Source organism: Aspergillus candidus (assembly GCF_002847045.1).
Source record: "Aspergillus candidus strain CBS 102.13 unplaced genomic scaffold BDW47scaffold_27, whole genome shotgun sequence".
Classification (NCBI taxonomy): domain Eukaryota; kingdom Fungi; phylum Ascomycota; class Eurotiomycetes; order Eurotiales; family Aspergillaceae; genus Aspergillus; species Aspergillus candidus.
This window is the reverse complement of record NW_020194032.1, coordinates 56,437-74,741: the sequence shown is the minus strand read 5'-3', so window position 1 is coordinate 74,741 and position 18,305 is coordinate 56,437. Positions and strand designations below refer to the sequence as shown.

General features: G+C 49.2%; 5 protein-coding genes across 5 annotated transcripts; 2 read left to right on the top strand and 3 right to left on the bottom strand.

Annotated features, from left to right (window-relative positions):
- Positions 1 to 186: 186 nt before the first annotated feature.
- On the top strand, positions 187 to 4,583 carry BDW47DRAFT_37417 (bifunctional urea carboxylase/allophanate hydrolase). The gene is made up of 9 exons (XM_024818844.1): positions 187 to 350; positions 425 to 544; positions 600 to 873; positions 938 to 1,658; positions 1,712 to 3,015; positions 3,067 to 3,220; positions 3,273 to 3,702; positions 3,770 to 4,173; positions 4,305 to 4,583. The coding sequence occupies exons 1-9, from the start codon at positions 280 to 282 to the stop codon at positions 4,541 to 4,543; spliced, it is 3,717 nt and encodes a 1,238-aa protein (XP_024671390.1). The 5' UTR covers positions 187 to 279; the 3' UTR covers positions 4,544 to 4,583.
- A 332-nt stretch (positions 4,584 to 4,915) lies between these two features.
- Positions 4,916 to 6,817, bottom strand: BDW47DRAFT_106924 (putative JmjC domain protein). Its single transcript, XM_024812886.1, has one exon. It carries the CDS (start codon positions 6,736 to 6,738, stop codon positions 4,993 to 4,995), a length of 1,746 nt encoding a protein of 581 aa, XP_024671389.1. The 5' UTR covers positions 6,739 to 6,817; the 3' UTR covers positions 4,916 to 4,992.
- Positions 6,818 to 7,260: 443 nt separating this feature from the next.
- Positions 7,261 to 7,886, bottom strand: BDW47DRAFT_106923 (uncharacterized protein). The gene has a single exon (XM_024812885.1). The coding sequence runs from the start codon at positions 7,678 to 7,680 to the stop codon at positions 7,345 to 7,347; it is 336 nt and encodes a 111-aa protein (XP_024671388.1). The 5' UTR covers positions 7,681 to 7,886; the 3' UTR covers positions 7,261 to 7,344.
- BDW47DRAFT_106922 (uncharacterized protein) lies at positions 7,873 to 8,678 on the bottom strand. Its single transcript, XM_024812884.1, has 2 exons — positions 8,050 to 8,678; positions 7,873 to 7,992 (listed from the first exon to the last, which is right to left on the bottom strand). Exon 1 carries the CDS (start codon positions 8,498 to 8,500, stop codon positions 8,309 to 8,311), a length of 192 nt encoding a protein of 63 aa, XP_024671387.1. The 5' UTR covers positions 8,501 to 8,678; the 3' UTR covers positions 7,873 to 7,992; positions 8,050 to 8,308.
- Positions 8,679 to 13,986: 5,308 nt separating this feature from the next.
- BDW47DRAFT_106908 (uncharacterized protein) lies at positions 13,987 to 15,164 on the top strand. The gene is made up of 2 exons (XM_024812883.1): positions 13,987 to 14,213; positions 14,274 to 15,164. Exon 2 carries the CDS (start codon positions 14,320 to 14,322, stop codon positions 14,605 to 14,607), a length of 288 nt encoding a protein of 95 aa, XP_024671386.1. The 5' UTR covers positions 13,987 to 14,213; positions 14,274 to 14,319; the 3' UTR covers positions 14,608 to 15,164.
- Positions 15,165 to 18,305: the final 3,141 nt, after the last annotated feature.

The window sequence follows — 18,305 nt, the reverse complement described above, 5'->3', positions numbered from 1 at the left end:
GAGGAGCAACTCCGCACTTTTCTCCACATTCCCCAATCCCATTCGGTCCACATTGACCCCAAACTCACCCACATCATGAGCCTTGGCGGTCATTATCGGGTGCAATCATCAAATGCCATTGGGTTATAATACCGACTCGCCGGTTCGCCGATTCCTGTCTGACTAAAAGAACCGCAGACAGAGAAGCACCCCAGGTAAGGCCCTTCCCATATAAGGCGCAATGTCTCCAACGAGAACATAGGCCTTGGGAAATCATTTCTCGATTGCACCCTACCTACAATGCACTCACTCAAAACGTTGCTCGTCGCGAATCGTGGCGAGATCGCGGTTCGGATCTTGACAACAGCAAAGTACGCAACACTGAAGGCCGAATGATAAATCGTCTCCATAGCTCGATCCAAGGTGGCTGATTGATTGCGTTTAGGAAATTAAACCTCCACACAGTCGCTATCTATACCGAACCCGATGCTGCCTCGTCCCACGTTCATCTAGCAGACCAGGCGTTTCTGCTTTCGGGGTCGCCTTCCAAGGCATACATCGATGGGTATACCGATATCCGTAAAGAATATACCCAGCGTAGCTATTCTAACAACAGACAGGGATCAAATTATTGAAATTGCCAGGCGGGCTGGCGCCGACGCAATTATTCCAGGCTATGGGTTTTTGTCTGAGAACGCCGATTTTGCGAGAGCCGTGTCCAGCGCTGGCTTGGTTTTTGCGGGCCCTTCCCCGGAGAGTATCGAGGCATTTGGACTCAAGCACACGGCACGGGATTTAGCTACCAAAGCTGGAGTCCCTATTGTCCCAGGCTCGCTGGGGCTCGTAACGAGTGAAGATGAGGCCGTCAAAACTTCGAATGACTTGGGCTTTCCGGTACTTTTATTGTTCAATTCTACGGTCCAGTCCACTTCTTTCACGCAATGCTAATATGGCTCAGGTTATGCTCAAAGCCACAGCTGGCGGCGGTGGAATGGGCCTGCTTACCTGCCACTCGGAGAAGGAAGTTCGTGAATCGTTTGCGACCGTTCAGTCCAGAGGAGAAGCTCTCTTCAAGAATGCCGGGATGTTTATCGAACGCTACTATCCATCGAGCCATCACATTGAGGTTCAGGTATTCGGTAACGGTGCCGGTAAAGCCATATCTATCGGTGAACGCGAATGCTCGATCCAACGAAGGCACCAAAAAGTCATCGAAGAGTGCCCGAGTCCGTTTGTCACAAGGAACCCCGGTTTGAGAGAAGACTTATGCAAGGCTGCCGTCCGACTCGCCGAATCGATCAACTATGCGTCAGCTGGGACAATTGAATATCTCGTGGACGACGAGACCGGGGCGTTCTTTTTCCTTGAAATGAACACCCGTCTTCAGGTCGAGCATGGAATCACGGAACTGTGTTATGGGCTTGACCTGGTGGAGCTAATGCTGAAGCAAGCGGACGCTCAACTTTCTGGAAAGTCGGGCTTAGAAGAAGCTTTCCTTGCTTCGATGCCCACGGATGCGCCGTCTGGTAGTGCTATCGAGGCTAGAGTCTATGCGGAAAATCCAGTGAAGGATTTCGCACCGTGTCCAGGAACTTTGCAGAGCGTCGAGTGGAAAGAGCTGCCGGGGTCCAGGATCGACACCTGGGTTTACAGAGGAATCAAAGTGTCGGCGAATTATGGTATGTCGGTGGTATACATCAAGACCCTGGGATAGGTAACTAACGAGGTACAGACCCTCTCCTCGCAAAAATCATGTTTCATTCGCCCAGCCGAAAGGAGACAATTGAGGGAATGAAAACAATCCTGAAAGAATCACGAATCTGCGGCCCCCCAACAAACTTACAATTTCTGGCCGCAATCCTCGCCGATGAGAGATTTGCCTCGGGGAACACGATTACCAAGTTTCTAAGCAACTTCGAGTACAAGATTTCGGCTGTGGACGTGCTCTCTGGGGGTGCTTATACGCTCATTCAGGACTGGCCTGGTCGTCCTACTCTCGGTCGTGGGTTCTGCCACTCTGGCCCTATGGATCCCTTGGCCTTCCGGATTGCGAACGCGCTGGTTGGGAATCCTGTCGGAGTTGAAGGGCTAGAAATTACCCTCAGCGGACCCGAATTGCGCTTTTTGGGGCCAGCGGTCGTCTCGCTTTGCGGAGCCCCGATTGAGGCCAGCCTCGACGGCAGTCCTATCTCGATGTGGGCCCAGGTCCGAGTTACTGCTGGTCAGCGTTTGAAGGTAGGCAAAACGTTGGGAAATGGCTGCAGAGCCTATCTAGCAGTGTACGGTGGGTTTTCAAATATTGCTGAATGGTTCGGATCCAAATCTACCTCTCCTATGGTCGGAGTAGGAGGTTACCAAGGTCGACAGCTTGCTTCGGGTGATCTCCTTTCAATCACGGACCAGGTTCCAGATACCGATGTGGACGTTCGTCTCCCAGAGCACCTCATCCCCAAGTACCCAAGTCATTGGGAGCTACTGGCTATGCCTGGGCCCTACGACGAAGGCTACCTCGTGCCAGAAAGCATCGACATGCTTTATACCACCGAATGGAAAGTTTCACATAACGCTGCAAGAGGTGGGATCCGACTCATCGGCCCCAAGCCCACCTGGGCACGTTCAGACGGAGGCGAAGGCGGCGCTCACCCGTCCAACTTGATCGAGTATGGATACGCTATAGGTTCGCTCAACTGGACCGGGGACGACCCCGTTATATTCCCACAGGATGCACCGGACTTTGGCGGGTTTATCAGCAGTCATACTATTGTGAAGGCAGATATTTGGAAATTAGGACAGGTGAAAGCGGGAGATACCCTCAAATACAGGGCTACCTCCCTGGCAGATGCCATAGCCTCCCGCAATGACGTTGAACGATTCGTCAGTGAGGTCGTTCAGTGCTGTTCCCAGGGGAGTGGCTGGAGCGACGTAACATCCATTTCAAGTGATCTACCGCCCGAAGTGACAGTTAATAGTCGCGGTAGTGGTGTCGTCCACCAGATCCAGGAGAAGGGCAATCAGCCACTTGTTTCATATCGACAGGTAAGGCATCGTATATCCCCGTCTACAGGCTGAAACTGACTGAGCTTTCAGGCTGGGGATGACTACATCCTGATCGACTATGGACGAGGCGCATTTGATCTTAACCACCGCTGCCGAGTCACTGCTCTCAAGAAAGCGCTGAACGATGGAACGGGCGACATAAACTTTTCAACCGGGCTCATCGCAATGGTGGGATGTGGCAACTGTACGTCGTCCTCCGCAATCACAAACAGGGGCACAATACTAATCCCTTCCAGCTCTCATGCTCTACTACAACGGCGCAAAGATCCCCCAGAAAGACCTCGTCACCCACCTCTGCAATATCGAAGCCCAACTCGGCGACCTCAGCACAGCCAAAATGCCCAGCCGACTCTTCAAACTACCACTCACCTTTGAAAGCCAGAGACAAAAGGACGCACTCCAGCGATACATGGAGACGCAGCGGCCCTATGCCTCCTACCTCCCCGACAACATGTCCTTCGTCGCCAAGAACAACGCCTTCACCATGGAAGAGTTCCAACACATCTACCTCAGCGCAAGCTTCATGGTCGTCGCCGTCGGATTCTTCACAGCGCTCCCGCTGTCCCTCCCCGTCGATCCACGACAGCGCATGAACTGTCCAAAGATGAATCCCAGTCGGGTCTACACACCCGCAGGGTCGATATCATGGGGAGGAAGCTGCATGGCGTACGTCATCAACCACCTCTCGTCCCACCCATCCCTATCCAGGAGGATAGCTGGCTAACCAACCCAGATTATACAACGTCGACTCCCCCGGCGGGTACCAAATGACCGGAATGACGATCCCAGGCGTCGATATCTTGGGCTCCAAGAAGGGCTACACAGCAAACCAGCCCTGGCTCTTCGAAGACTTCGACCAGATAACTTTCTACCGCGTCAGCGAAGCCGAGTACGAGAAACAGCTCGCGCTGTTCAACAGCGGCCGCTACGAGTACCAGTGGGAGGACGTTACATTTGACATGGCAGAGCACAACAGACTTCTCCGGGACACGCAGTCTGAAGTATCTGAGATCCGCGCACGCCAGCGCAAAGCGCAGGCTGAAATGGACAACCTCGAGAGCGAGCTTCTCACTAAATGGGCTGCTGAGAAGGCAGAAAGGGGTGTTCCAGCTGATGCTATTGACGAGTTACTTAAGGGTTTGTCTTCTTCTTCTTCTTCTTCTTCTTCTTCTTCTTCTTCTTCTTCTTCTTCTTCTTCTTCCTCCTTCCTTCCTTTCTCCCATTCAACCATGCAAAGTATTCCCAAAACTAACACGAGGGAAAAACAGACCCAAAAATAACCCCCATCGAAGCCCCCCTCAACGCCAACGTCTGGAAAGTCCAAGTCAGCCCCGGCGACCGCCTCACGGACGAAGGCCACGTGGTCGTCATCCTCGAAGCCATGAAACTGGAGATCGCAGTGCGCGCCGAGGCCAACGTTGCGGGCGCTACTGTCGAGAGGGTCCTTGTCCAGTCTGGGGATCCTATTGAGGCTGGGAAGCCGTTGATGCTTGTGCGGATGGGTTGATCTTGTACTACATTATTGAGCTTGGGTTTAAGGGTGTACCATTGATGTGATATGATGTGTATAGTGAGTGGGGTATGTTTTATATTGATATAGTAGTGTCTCGTGTTGTAGGTGATAGGGCATATGAGCTTGTTTGTGCTGTGGTATGATTATGGTGGTGATTACAAGGATGATTAGACAAAGCTTTACACCCTGTATAAATGTATATACGCAGATTCATAGATGGATTAGATTGAACAAAGTACAGCTTACCGTCTATAGCTCAAGAAAGTCAAAGAAGTATGATATAGCATAATGAGCTTAGAATAAGAAACGATGAAGGAATAATAACACCCAGGCGCTGACATACTCCTTCTAGCAAGACAATAATATCTATAACCAGCAGCATGAATCCACCTCACACCCAATAACAAGATACAAGGGCAAAAAAAGAAAAAGAAGGAAAGATATCACCACCAAAAACTAACACTCACACCCGCCTTCAAGGCCCTCACATAATGCCACCACCCCACAGGAATATAAAGACACTCGCCCTCCTTCAACACGGTCTCCACGTACTCCGCGCCCAAAAAGCCCGGCCACATCTCGTCCCAGTGCTCTGTTTCGGCCGGGGAGAGCTCAATGGCTGCTAGATCGACCTGCGAGGTGTTCGACATGTCGATGAGCCTGGAGCTGTGGTTTGAGGAGCTGGACTGGCTTTCTGTCGCTTCTTCTGATGATTTTTCTGCATCGTTGAGGGGGCCTCTCTCGTCTACTATTTCGTTGGGATCACCGACGGGCTCCATCCCCTTGGGATGGATCCGCCAGGCGGGGGTTTTGGGGGAGTAGAGCCTGATGTACTTCGCGCCGACTACCTGAACGAGAATGTTGTGGTATGGGTCGTGGTGCAGAGGGGAGATGGTCCATGCAGGTCCGATCCATGTGTTCAGAATCGGGTCACCCGTGCACGAGGGAGAAGAGGATTTCGCGCGGTCGCGTTGGTCTTGGGGGTGCGATGCCGTGTCAGAGTCACTACGTGTTCTGCCGCGCCGCTCCTGTTCCGCTTTCTCTTCTCTTTCCTGGCGCTTTTTCAGGTCCACGGGGGTCCCAGGCTCCGGGGCAGGCGGGTCAATGTAACAGGCATCTGGAACGCAGATATCCTTCCGCAGGGCGGGGATCTGTCCCAGCAGGTTATGCTGCGCCATGTATCCGGTCACTGGCTCTTCGCCTTCGCTCGAACTGCTCTCCTGGTTGTTATCATTGCCAGGTCTCGATTGAAAGGGCCCCGCGCCCGAAGCTCCCTGCCAGACGTAGCGGTCAACAAACTCTCTAAACTCCATGATACGCTGGCCCCAGTCATTGTCTGTGTAAGACCGACCGATTTCAACAGGAACCAGCCGGCGACCACCAAATGTTTTCTCAAACCAGTAGTCCCTGGACGTCCAGGGGCGATCAGACAAGGCCGGCCAGTGGTCGACGGCATCGGTGATAACGATGGGGGTTCTAATTTCATGGATATGGTGTTCCATGGCGTCAAATGTGGGGGCCGAGACACGCGGGATGGGGTACTGGAGCTCCGGTGCGGGGATCGCGTCTTGCGGAAACAGGGTTGGAGATAGCTTTCTACGCTTTGTGGAGCGGGCGCAATCGGAGTCGTCGCGCGTGAGCTGCTCAGGATCCGAATGCAAAGGCGCCCTCACTGTCGCAGCCTGCAGCGCATCAAGCAAGTCCTCAATGAGAGATTCGCGCCAGGGGGCTCCGGCCATGATCGAGGCCATGTCAAGGAGGTGAATGGTGGGCGAGAGCCATGGTGCATTGGGGTTGATCTTCCATGAGATTCCGTTTGTTTCCCCCTCTTCGGTCTCTGGGGGAACAGCTTGGCTCAGATAAAGGATCAGGCGAGAGAAAAAGGGCTCCACCATCGAGGACCACCGTGTGATGCCGTCGCGTGGAACCCCGCAGCCATCGACCACCTGCAGACAGGCTTTGGCGATGCTCGCGTCCGTGTAGAGTCGTCGCCAGCAGGTCTCGACATCTTTGAAGGGGAAAGCGTGGAGCTTCTCTGTTGCCAAGCGAAGCGCTTCATTTGAGGAACCAAGGATCAGGTGACGGTGGTTTTCGGGGTGGTAAGTGAAGCATTGCAAGATGGGGTCATCGGCGGCCGGGTGTGCGAGAGCGGAGAAAGCGGAGGCGAGGAGGTGAGGGAGATAGACCATGATCAAAGGCGATTGGCGATCACCAGGCGAAGAGCGATTCAGATCAAATTGATACCTATATAAGGTAGAAGTTCTGGAGGATAAATAAGTTAACCATAAATCCAAGGTTGTTAATGCGATGAGGGTATTGTTGACAGGATGTTTGTTCTTTCGTTCGCTTTGAGTTTTCATTTTCTGTCCCGACGCGATCAACGTCATGCGGGGAAGGAACCATCAACAATTCTTAGTATACAGCAGAGTGTCTCTCCAACTGATGGAATGAATTTATAGTGAACATAATGAGTCAATGATTTACTCAAGTGCAAGCAAGTCAGGATCTACTTGTGCTGAATATATATCACGGCGGAAGTTGACATCATCATTCGAATATCAGGCGCAATATATATATAGAGTATAGAGTATCAACGACTTCAAATCGATTACACACTACTAAACTTGTAAACAGTGATAGATTTCCTCCGCCGTGTAGAACAATCCTTTTCTAATTTAAGGCATCAAAAGAACCATCAAACCAGAAGGCATCGAAAACCGCAGCATGATAGCAATTACGTATCCGAGACAGTTACCCTTCCATTGAACTACTACTTCCTCCCTCATCTATCTAGACTAGATCCAAGCTAATACTCTACAATTCTCAGGGTGCATCAGACGCAATAGACAGCCCAGCGCGCCGGCCTGAGCCGTAGATTCTAGACAGTCACGGCCAACAGCCCGTCCACCAACCCGTCCTCCAAGTTCCAACCCAGTCGGCGATATCTCTCTCCACCAGCCCATAACAATAGCGCCAGTAAGACGGATCCATAAGATCCATCCATCATCAGCTGACAGAACCGCAAGCGACGCACCCCAGCAGAAGATCGCCATAAATCTCGTGTCGGAGTCAGAGTCGGCATCTAGCGTCATGATAAAGGAATAGCCGTCATCGGCTCCCCCATCCATCATCCCCAGGCTAGTATGTTATAAATATAGCGCCGGGACCTACCAACCCCAGAGCCGACGCAGATATAGCGACAAGGCTAAAGGAAAACTATTGCGCGACCGGCTCCGGGATGCGAGGCGCTAGTCACGCACGAGCCGACTCATCATCTATCTCTCCCTTCTTCCCGGAGACGCGTCGAGGATCGGTTTGACCGGTCTGTCTGTCTGTCTGTCTGTCTGTTCCTCTTTAGCGGGATGTTTCGCGGGGAGACACACTATCCGGGACGGGGCTTCATTGGACGTGTGGGTTCTTGTCGGTGTTGATCGGGGATGGATCTGTTAGCTTAGCACTGCACTATAGTATAGTGGGAGACGCTATGGGGGTCCGATTACCGAGTGTATACTTAGTTGTTGCTATAGTGAGGCACAACTTGCTGTGTATATGGCGTAGCTACCCAACTATGAAAGAAAGAGATAGAAAGATCCTTTGTCCTATTCTGCACGTAGGCGGTTCGCATGAAGCCACGGAATGGATGGCGGCCGTTGGTGCCCATACAATTTCCTTGTCATGTCCGAAAGAAAAGAAAGAAGGATTCACCGACTTCATTGAGTGGAAGCTGAACTAGACGTGTCACATTGTCATGGGATGGGACTAGCTAAGATAGACGGGCCAAAAATAACCACTAACAAGGAAAAAGAAATGAAACCAAAAGCCAACTTGGGATGAATCAAGACAAAGGAAAGAAAAAAAAAAGATGTACATCATTATAGACCGCTCGCGATTCCAATGCTGAACAGAGATGCGCCATCCGCCGCTATCAGTGGCATCATTGGCGCCACCCATTCAGCCAAGCCTGGACGAAATTGCCTGAATGCAATGATGACAGATGTACGGGGCCAATCATGGGGACCGGAAACGCTCCGATCGAAGAGAATCCCTGGCGAAGAGAAAAAGAAAAGAAGAAGAAAAGGGGGAGGCGGAGGGAGATCATTCGAGAGAAGAGATGCAAATCCGATGCAACGTACGACTTGATATGGGAGAGAAGGTACGAATTGGAGATTCAGATCGGTCTGGAACCGGGATGGTGGATCAAAACACAATTTTTACAGAGAGGAAAAAAATAGAATAGATAAAATAATCAACGAAGAAAAGGTACCAGACTGGTGGACTCGGCGTACTTTTGTCCTCTCCACTAGTCGGGGTTCTCGATCTATCCATCTCTCCATCTATGAATGGATCCATCTCTTACTGTACGTTACTCAAGTGACTCAGTTACTGTCCGACAAGATACCTGTCTGCCTCCCCATCCGAGCTTCACTAGCTTATCAACGGCTCCATCTGGATCCATCTACTAACGCTGCATACTAGATTTTCTTTTCCTTCTTTTCCTATTCTGTCTTGTATTTTTTTTTTGTCCTTCCAGTAATGTATAGCTTGGCACATAGCTGAGGCTAGCCACTAGGGTAGTTGCTATGGGTGTCTCAGCCGAGAGAGTCTAGATTATCATTAGAGGCAAAGGTCAGACGGGGAGAAAGTGGGCCTGTGACAAAAGTACCATCCTGTGCAGCCTGCAGAGCTGTCACCGCCCAACACCGAGACAAGATCGTGCAAATGGTATGCAAGAGAAACGAGGCTGGTTCTGGATCGACTCTACCTTTCCACCCTTACACTATAGTCCTCTGTAGACTATACTAGGCAGCTAATGCTAACATGGAATTGATCTACTCTATTGGTATATTCTACATCGTTCTATCATGATCAAAAGAGATAGAAATCGAGGAAGAATAAAATAAATCCACTATAGGACGGAGTACTCCGTCCTCCGTACACTGATGATCATAACAGCGGTGACAGAGTAACAGGTGACAAGGTGACGTGATGACCCTTATCAATCATGTGGTTGGTGATCTCTGCAGCATCCGTGATAGGCAAAAGGTCGTACATACAATAATCCCTAGTCCATACCCTCCAGTGGCCTGTTACACCAAACCAGCGGTGACTTCGGGCGGTTGTTGCCCAAATTACACCCCGTTGGATGTTGTACAACTGTTGGAAAACAAAAAAAACAAAACATGAAAAAGTAAAAATCACAAAAAGGAAAACGGTGAGAAGCGTTTCGCCCAGTGGGTCCTGTCCCATTGTTGGTGGGATGTTGGTGCGACAATACCGACAGACATGATAAGGTGGTTTTAGGATGGGAGTCATCCAGGTCTGCACGGCATGCATAATTCGATCTTGCTCAGCCCGTGAGAAAGAAGAGATGATCTGCTATACGCCTACGCCTACGCCTCCGCCTCCCTGTTGGTGCCAAATATAGGTTACTTAGCCCCATGAGGCGAACAATGCCTGCCTGACCAACGCAGGGAAGGCAACGTGTGTCTTGATTGCTGCTGATGAGCCTGTCTCAGCCGCGTCCGAGATGATCCATACACTCCATGCTGCTGGATGCAGTGCGAGCTTGATGGAATGGACCGATAGCGGTGTGTTGGCTCCGTTGGCTGCCTGGCTATAGCATCGTTATGAAACCCAACAGTCAACCGGGGCAAGGTTGGCGCGGCAATGCCACGATGGTGATAGAGGAATTACTCAGATGTAGTTTGCTAAGTAGGTAGGTATGATATCGGATCGGCACGGACAACCAATCAGTCTGGATTCATCAGTGGATCAAGCAGTCAAATTCTTTCATTCTCATCCCATCCTTCTGTCCCTCGTCAGACACAGCCAGGGCGATATAGATCCAAACCAACCATTTCCCAACAACCCGACGCGTCAAGCATGGGTTATCTCACCCAAGGGGCGGGGACGACGGGACGCTTGTCGCGCATTCCATTCAAACCCTCCCAGCCGTCCCCAAGGTCATCATCGACATCATTTCGACCCCATCCACTAAAAAAGAAAGAACCCCCAACCCAATCAAAGAAAGGCACGAAAAGAATAAAGAAAATGAAAAGGAAAAGAAAAAGAAACGACCGTTCGACCAAGACGACAGGGAGTCCCACAGTGGAGCGCAGCAGCCATCAACCCGATAGACGAATGGGAGCGCGTTCCTGGTACCGCGAGAAAGGGGAGGTTGATTCTCCTGCAGCTCACATGACTGCAGCCGGGGGGTGGAAGCCGATCCTTTGTGGGTCCGGAAACAATAGTATCTTCCGTCGTTTGATTACTTTGGACTTGGAGGCAGGGATGCCATCATCGTAGGTTGATTCGGGCAAATTAACAAAGTACCGGGTTATGGTATGGACCTATTGATTTTAGTGGAACGGGTTGTTTCTCCTTTTTTTCAAGGGAGAGATATGTAACAGGTACATTACTCTTAGTAGGTAGATGAAATACCAGTCAGTAGGGAGTAGATAATATCTACTAGATGCTATGAGTGGTAAGTCATTTTGTTGGATATTCCTGGTAGGCAAGAATCTCAAAAGTACGGTTCTACCAGTACCAACGACAGAAAATACCATTCAAAACGGTAAAGATAATCAAAGATAGACAGATCGACCGATCCATCCAAAAACCCCAACCCCGTACAACGTTTATCCCTGAAGGAGAAATAAAAGAAAAAAAAAAAAAGAAAGCAAGGGACAAAGGAAATAAAAACAGAAATAATCAATCATAGACAGGATCGACGTAGGATAAAGATGACGATGATCAAACTAAAGTACCAGACACACCCTTGACTCCGATGTACATAACGTACGGAGTACGGAACATGTACCGATGTATGTGTATGTATGTGTGTATGTACGTACGTACGTATGCATGTGTGTATGTATGTCTTGGAAGATCAATCAATCAATCAATCAATCAGTCAATCAACATGTTTGCAGGGAAGAGGGGAACGGTTCATCATTCCATTCATTCATTCTTTATCCAGCTAATAAATAAAAACTCAATTAAGATAATAAGTGAAATAAATAGATTAAAGTCTAATAAACAAATGAAACAATTGACTTTCTCGAAAACCGGAAATATGGAAATATGGAATCCCCGTCCATCCATTCGCTTGACTTTTCCGCCTTTCCTTTCCTTTCCCCTTTTAAGTTGGCCCCATCGGAATGCATAATCCGATGCCGCGGCGACGGATAACAAGTCCCGTCCATACTAAGTATGGAGTTGAACCTTGGTACACTACCACACTACCGTTCTCAACGTACCCACAACCATCGCCTCCCCTCCGTACTATTTAATTTCCATTCGGTTCCTGGTAGAAGAAGCGAACCCACAACAAGGTAGGTACTTTACCCGTCACAAGTACCACGGGTGGGTGTACCTTTGGGGACCCGAAGCGAAGTTGCTTTCCCCGGAGTCAAGAAAGTCTGACACCACTAAGGTACTACCCCCACCCCACACCTCCAACGACCATCATCGCCCTTCTCGTCCGGCGAATGGCGTTCCAAAACGCTGAGAGAGCTGTTTCATATCACACTCGGGTGGGGGCGGTTGGACAGATGTGATTTGGTCGGGGGTGCGAATCCGGTCCCAGGTACAGAGCCGTGGGTTTTGTACCTGCCTCTCTAGTTGGCACCGATGGATGGTTGGTCACTGTGGTCAGTGGCTGGCTGTCTTTGTGGATGATGTCTGCCGTGCCTACTAACCTACTAGTAGACCTAAGGTATACTACGAAGGATCTATCTATCTACTCGATACTGCGTGGTCGTCGCATGCAATGGGGTCATGACTCGATGAATGCCTCAGCTGAGTAGATTAATCCGCCATGAATGACGAGAAAGGAAAGAGACTATTGTGATCCTGGCGTAGCCCTTCATCTGTATGAAGTCAGCGGTGCGTGTCTTTCTACGGAGTACTCCGTACCTCAGTAGTAGTATCATCTAGTCATAGTATCCTCCTACCCCAACTCAACTCCAACTCCATCATATTGTACCTATCGGATGGTGTTGCTTGTGGTGGAACCAATATCCATCCCAATCAATGACACACACTGGTTGATAACTCACCACGGAAGAGGCAAACTAGTAAAATGACTAAGGAAATGAAATGATTAAGACACCAGATCCCAGACCAAGGAAGTGGAAACGAGATTCTCGAGAAACGGGTCGGGACCACTCCTGACCCGCCACATCCGCGCTAGCATCAGCTGTTCTTGGAAACGCCCATCTGATGTGGATGGAATGATGGATGCAGTGGATAACCTCCTTTTCCTTCTAGAAGGATTCGATACGGAACACCGGACGTTCTGCCACCGCCCGTGGGGGTGAGCGCTGTGCCACGTGACACGTCGCCGGCTTATCCATCCGCCCATCCTTGCTGATCAATGGACCCATCAGTAAGTCCCACCCAGTCTGAGAGCCAGATAGAAGGTTGGGGGTGTAGTAACTACTAACAGGGGAGGTAAGAAAACAGAACAAATAAATAAACATAAAAATAAAAAATGAAATTGAAATGAGATGGAAAAATCTCTTTCTCTTCATTTCGACGGGCGACACCGCTTCAATGCCCGATGCAAATGCTGCCAGGAGTCAGACTCATGACCTTGAAGCAAACTTCCCAACAACGGACCCGACAGTCTGGCACAGGAGCTGCGCTTGAAACCGATCCACTTCCGCAAACCGACAGAATCACATCGACGGCGTCGTGGCTTGCTTCTGGATGCTGAGAACATGCGAGAAACAATAAAAACCAATGCCTAGTTCTAGTCCTAGTTCATAGTGGGTGGAGATGTGTATCATCTACATCGTGGATGTTTGAACCGCGGGTGAAAAAAAAAGGGGGTGGGCGGGTGGTGGTGGGGTTGGGAGGGGTGGACGAGAGGGAGGGAGAGGAGGGGAAATAAACGAGGACCAGTTAATCACCCCACTTGTCAATGGAGTCATTGATCTCGTCATGACAGGATCATTGAATGGGCTTGCCCCTCAGTGAAACGGGATTCCTGGCATACACGCATGGTGCCGACTGCAGTCATGTCAGTCCCGCAAATCGGCGATCAACAAGACAGCAGCACATACACATAGGGCAGATACTAACAAGAAAGGAGAAGGAGATGCGGGTAGATGTCAGCCCAACAAGACAAATAGTCTCAATGCATTCACCATTGGATGAAACTTAGAAGACGAAACGACTTTGTCGGACTATTTACCGTACGTAGTATGGCCTGATCAGTTTCCGTGGGAGAGAGTATAGGTAGGCAGAGACGACGAGACGGCGAGACGGCGGGTTCACCGACTCGATAGCAACTAAGGAGCCAACCTACCTATCAAAACCGATGGTTGTACTGAACTGCGGGGCATGGTAACTTTTGCCCCGCCGTGCGATCGTGGCCAAGTCAAGCCGCTAATTCCTGTACACAGCAATCAAAAAAAAAAAAAAAATACCCCATCTGCCGTGCATGAGAAAGTAGTCAATGACCATCGAGAAGGAGTTGCTGCCCTTACAAGCTCCGAGAGACCGCCATGGTGGCTGTGTATCAGATTAGGCATGTTGTCATGCTCACCGTATGTTTTGGGTTCGGCCGCTGCAAGTTGAACCAGGGCCCTTTCAAGGTCCACTGCCGAGGTGCCCGCATGATTCAAGGGCTAACTGCGTCTGAAAGAAAATCATCCAGGCATGAAGTCAAAAAATCACCCGTAAATTCGGTTTCTGCCCAAGCTAACCGCCTGGACAGATCAGTCTATCGGGGTACATAAAATAGAACATGATAATAATGATAAATGACATATTGGAAAAACGCACGGGCACTGCAGCCAACAGTCAACAACTCGTCCAGGATCTTGTCAGTGACTGCCAATTGTTGGATGTATGTCATCTGTACCCAAGCTCGGAGGACAAGAAGCTGCAATGCAAACCCCTCTTCTCTCTCTCTTCCTGTCTTTCCCACCTTCTGTCTTCCCCTCCTGATGCTTTCGCTCACCGCTTACCACCGGTCCTGCCAATCCTACTGTCGAGATGATGATCCTGACCCTGATCCTGATTCTGACGATGAAGGATGTCGTGTCTGATTGCTTACTTCCCGACTGGACTGCGCACCACTACCATCGCACCTGCAGGGTCCCCCTCTATCCTGAAGCGGAGAATTCTACTCCCCAACGATCCTCCCAGCTCACCGATGCTGATAGCCTATCTGACCTACCTAATCCGAGTGAGCTCCTGCCAACTCGTAGTCGGCTTTAGCTGTCTCACCATCTTCCCGACCGGCCAATAATTCCCGAGAGGATGCGGCGACCACCATGCTTATGCCATGCCATGCTACTCCGTATGCCAGCTGGAGTTGACAGTCGTAGCACATTGCTCACATGATTCGCCTGTAGCCCGTTAACTCCGTGGAGGCACGAGTTCCTCATACACATGATCGTGTCTCGTTAGGCATTGCTTTTTTTTCGTCTTTACTTCGGGGTTTTCCAAGCTTGATTACATTATTATTAATATTAATAATGCGTTTTCGCCTATCCCCCGCTCTTTGATCTCCGAACTGTCCGAATGGATATCGTGATGGACACGCTTTTGTTTCTTGAACTAGTGAGTGACCATGTTCATATGTTCCGTTCGGGATTACCTCGGGGGAGAGTTACAGAACGAGTCAGTCAGTCCTCGTGGCTCTTTCTCTTTTCCTTCCCTTTCTTTTACGTATGAAATTCTTTTTTTCCTTTTCCTGTTATCTTCTTTCACTCGCTCAATGGTGATTAAGCAACCAAGTTGCGGCCATATGCATTTCATACTTTCATGCATAGAGGGGGGGTATTGGCCGCACGTCACCCTAATACCCATCTCGGTGCTTTGTTTGTAATCATCGTAGTAGCAGCAGCAGGAGCAGCAGTAGTGTTTACTTCTACCTGACGTATCGGGCTCTTAAGGAAGCGCTAGTATTGGTCTGGGAATTGAATGGGGCTAGTGATGAAGTTGCAGGAGGATGTCGTGTTTGCTTGCCTTATCTGTTATCTTTTATTTGACTTTACTTTCTATTTTTTTCTATCTCTCTAGTCATCGGGATCTACCAGTTGACCCTGACTTTGGAAATATCATAATTCACTTTAATTTATTTTCTCACGATGACCTGGATTAGGCTGCATTTCCCCGCGTGGGCGGCATGAATTTCCCCTCCTCTCCTTCTATATTGCTGTACGGAGTAGGGTAAGAACGGACTTGCCAGGTCAGCACATCTGGGGTTATGGAGTTCTAGAAAATTAGAGGTTTGGGAGAGAAGACAGTCAGTAGCGTTGCTGTCAAGGTGCGATGACGTCGCTGTTTTGTGTTCGTGTTATTTTCTTTCATCTTGTCGGGCGGTTTCATTGTTTCATCGTTTTCTCGGTGTATTCTCGTGACTGTTATCCCCCTCTTTCTATTTCTTTGTTCTGTCTTCTCTTCTTCTTTTACACCCCACCTTCATTTTTATTGACTTGGGGCTGATTTTCTAGCAAGATGTATGGTCAGTTGACCGACTCCCCCCCCCCCCCCCCATACCGGAATAATAGAGCATCAATCGTAAGGGTCAAACTATCACTTGCAGCTGGAGCCCTGGGGAGGGTCCTTCGATCTGGCTTCTTTGACTCTTCTTCTCTCCTCCTGACCCTTAATTAACTCGCGTGGCTCCTGATCAGAGCTGCACTAGGCCAGGCACTATACCCTGACCCACCCACACGATCATATTGTTTTCCTAATCCGGTAATCTGGCCAAACGCGGGCGGTTTCAACTCGGTATCGTACTCTGTATCTAGTACCTACCGTGCCTTACGTCAGAGTTACCTAACAATACCTACTACAATGAACGCTACGATAGTATGATCTGAAAGCAGATAATGAAAATGTTCAAAACATATTAATTAAGTCAAAGTTTAAGGAATGCCGGACTACAGTAAGGTATAAGGTACCCCAGCAATCCAATCATAGTAACCCTTGTTCTTCCCATCTTTCAACCCCGCTCAAGCAATCTTTTACCGACTTTTCGGATGGATGGGCCCAACGACAATCCATCAGTTGTCGTTCCATTTAGCGCAGAATTTCAGTTGCTGGGAAAAGTGCGGAGGATCCGCTGTACCATACATACCTTATATCTTACCAAACTATGTGCGCTGTACCAGAGCGCATGTATCCATGGTTCGACGCTCCGAACTAGTAGGGTACCGTGTTTCCGACTTCAACCTAGGGGAATCGGGCGGGATTTCAGGAGTGATGGTTGTCTTGACAGGATCAAAGGCTACTGCTAGACGCGACACACTAGTCAGTTAGTTGTGGAGGATTTTCCAATACTTAAGATGTAGATACTTGTCTAGTGACGTCAAACGGTAGCTGGCCTTTAGGTATCCATCCATCAATCCGAGGATTGTCTGTCTTGTCTTGGGTTTCATTGTTTGGGAGTTAGGTATGCTATTGTTGTTATCCTGACTAGCGGGGTATAGCATGAAAATCAGAAAAGAAAAGGAGATGGAATAGAGTTTGGATCGTACTGCCAATCGCTATCATATCATTGTATTGATCAGAGTGTATCTGTATGTATCACACTGCCATTTTCTCTCAGGAGTCCTCGGAAGCTTGACATTCTGTTTCTTCACGATTAGAGACCGCCACCCTTCAAGGTGGTTGGTGGGGTGGCCATTTTCCGGTAATTTGCCAGGCACAGTATTATTCTTACAAAGGAGTTTATGTTTGGTTTCTTTCGGATCAGAAGATCTTCATGAATCTCGTAGATACCGTATCTATCGAATTTATCAGTCGGGCTAAGAACCCGAACTCCCTACAAAGAAGCAAGAATGAATGAATGACAATTCTTTTGTTCTCCGTATCTGTCTATGTATCTTAGAGTCATGTTCGCACTAATTGTCAATCAACTCTCTCCCCCCGATTTAAACCACCCGTTTTTTCGGCCCACTTAAAAGTCAAGCAACGAGAGGAATAGCGCCTCCCTCACCGTAAGGGCTGAATGCTCGACTGCTTGCTCACCTTCATATCTTATTTGCAGTTGTGATGGATGATCGGGCCCACACTGATTTTCGAACAATGACAGTGGGGAGTTATACCTTTTGTTGGTTTTTTACCTTTTCCCTTTCTTTCTTACGATTCATTACGAGACCGTTTCTTCGTTTCTTCGTTTCTTCCCCTTGTTCCTTGTCTTGTCCTGTCCTACGCCCCTCCTTTCAGTCAGGCCCCCCCTCTCTCCTTCACATCGGATTATCATCACCCTCTCTAGTCTCTCCCATTCAGGCCCTCTCTGAGCCCGACTTCCCGACGAAAAGCTCACCTCTTCCGGCTGTGAGTGGTTGGATGCTGGGGGATTGGGATACACCGCATATTATCAGTACCCTAAACAATGCATGCCTAATATCCGACCCTGCTGGTTTATTCTTACCTTTGTTCATTTATTTCATTCTATCTTGTATCGTCATTATGATGGTTAATGTTGTTTTGTTTGGTTTGCCTTCTTTGCCCAGTTTCACTTTCGATACAGAGACTTAGCTGTCAGAAATCGCCATTAAATCCCTTAATTCTACCTGTCCATAATCAACGGATGTCGGCCGTTAGTCTCCCTCCCTAGTTTTGTGCAACCCCGTCCTGGCTGGTTGACCACCCGAACTCCCGAGATAAATGACACATCGCGGTGAGTTCAGCAAGGTGATCCATCCCTTTTTTTTTTCTCCCCACCCATATGATCACTGTTTATTTATTTATTTATCCTCTTATTTCCTTTTCTTTTCCACTTTTCTGG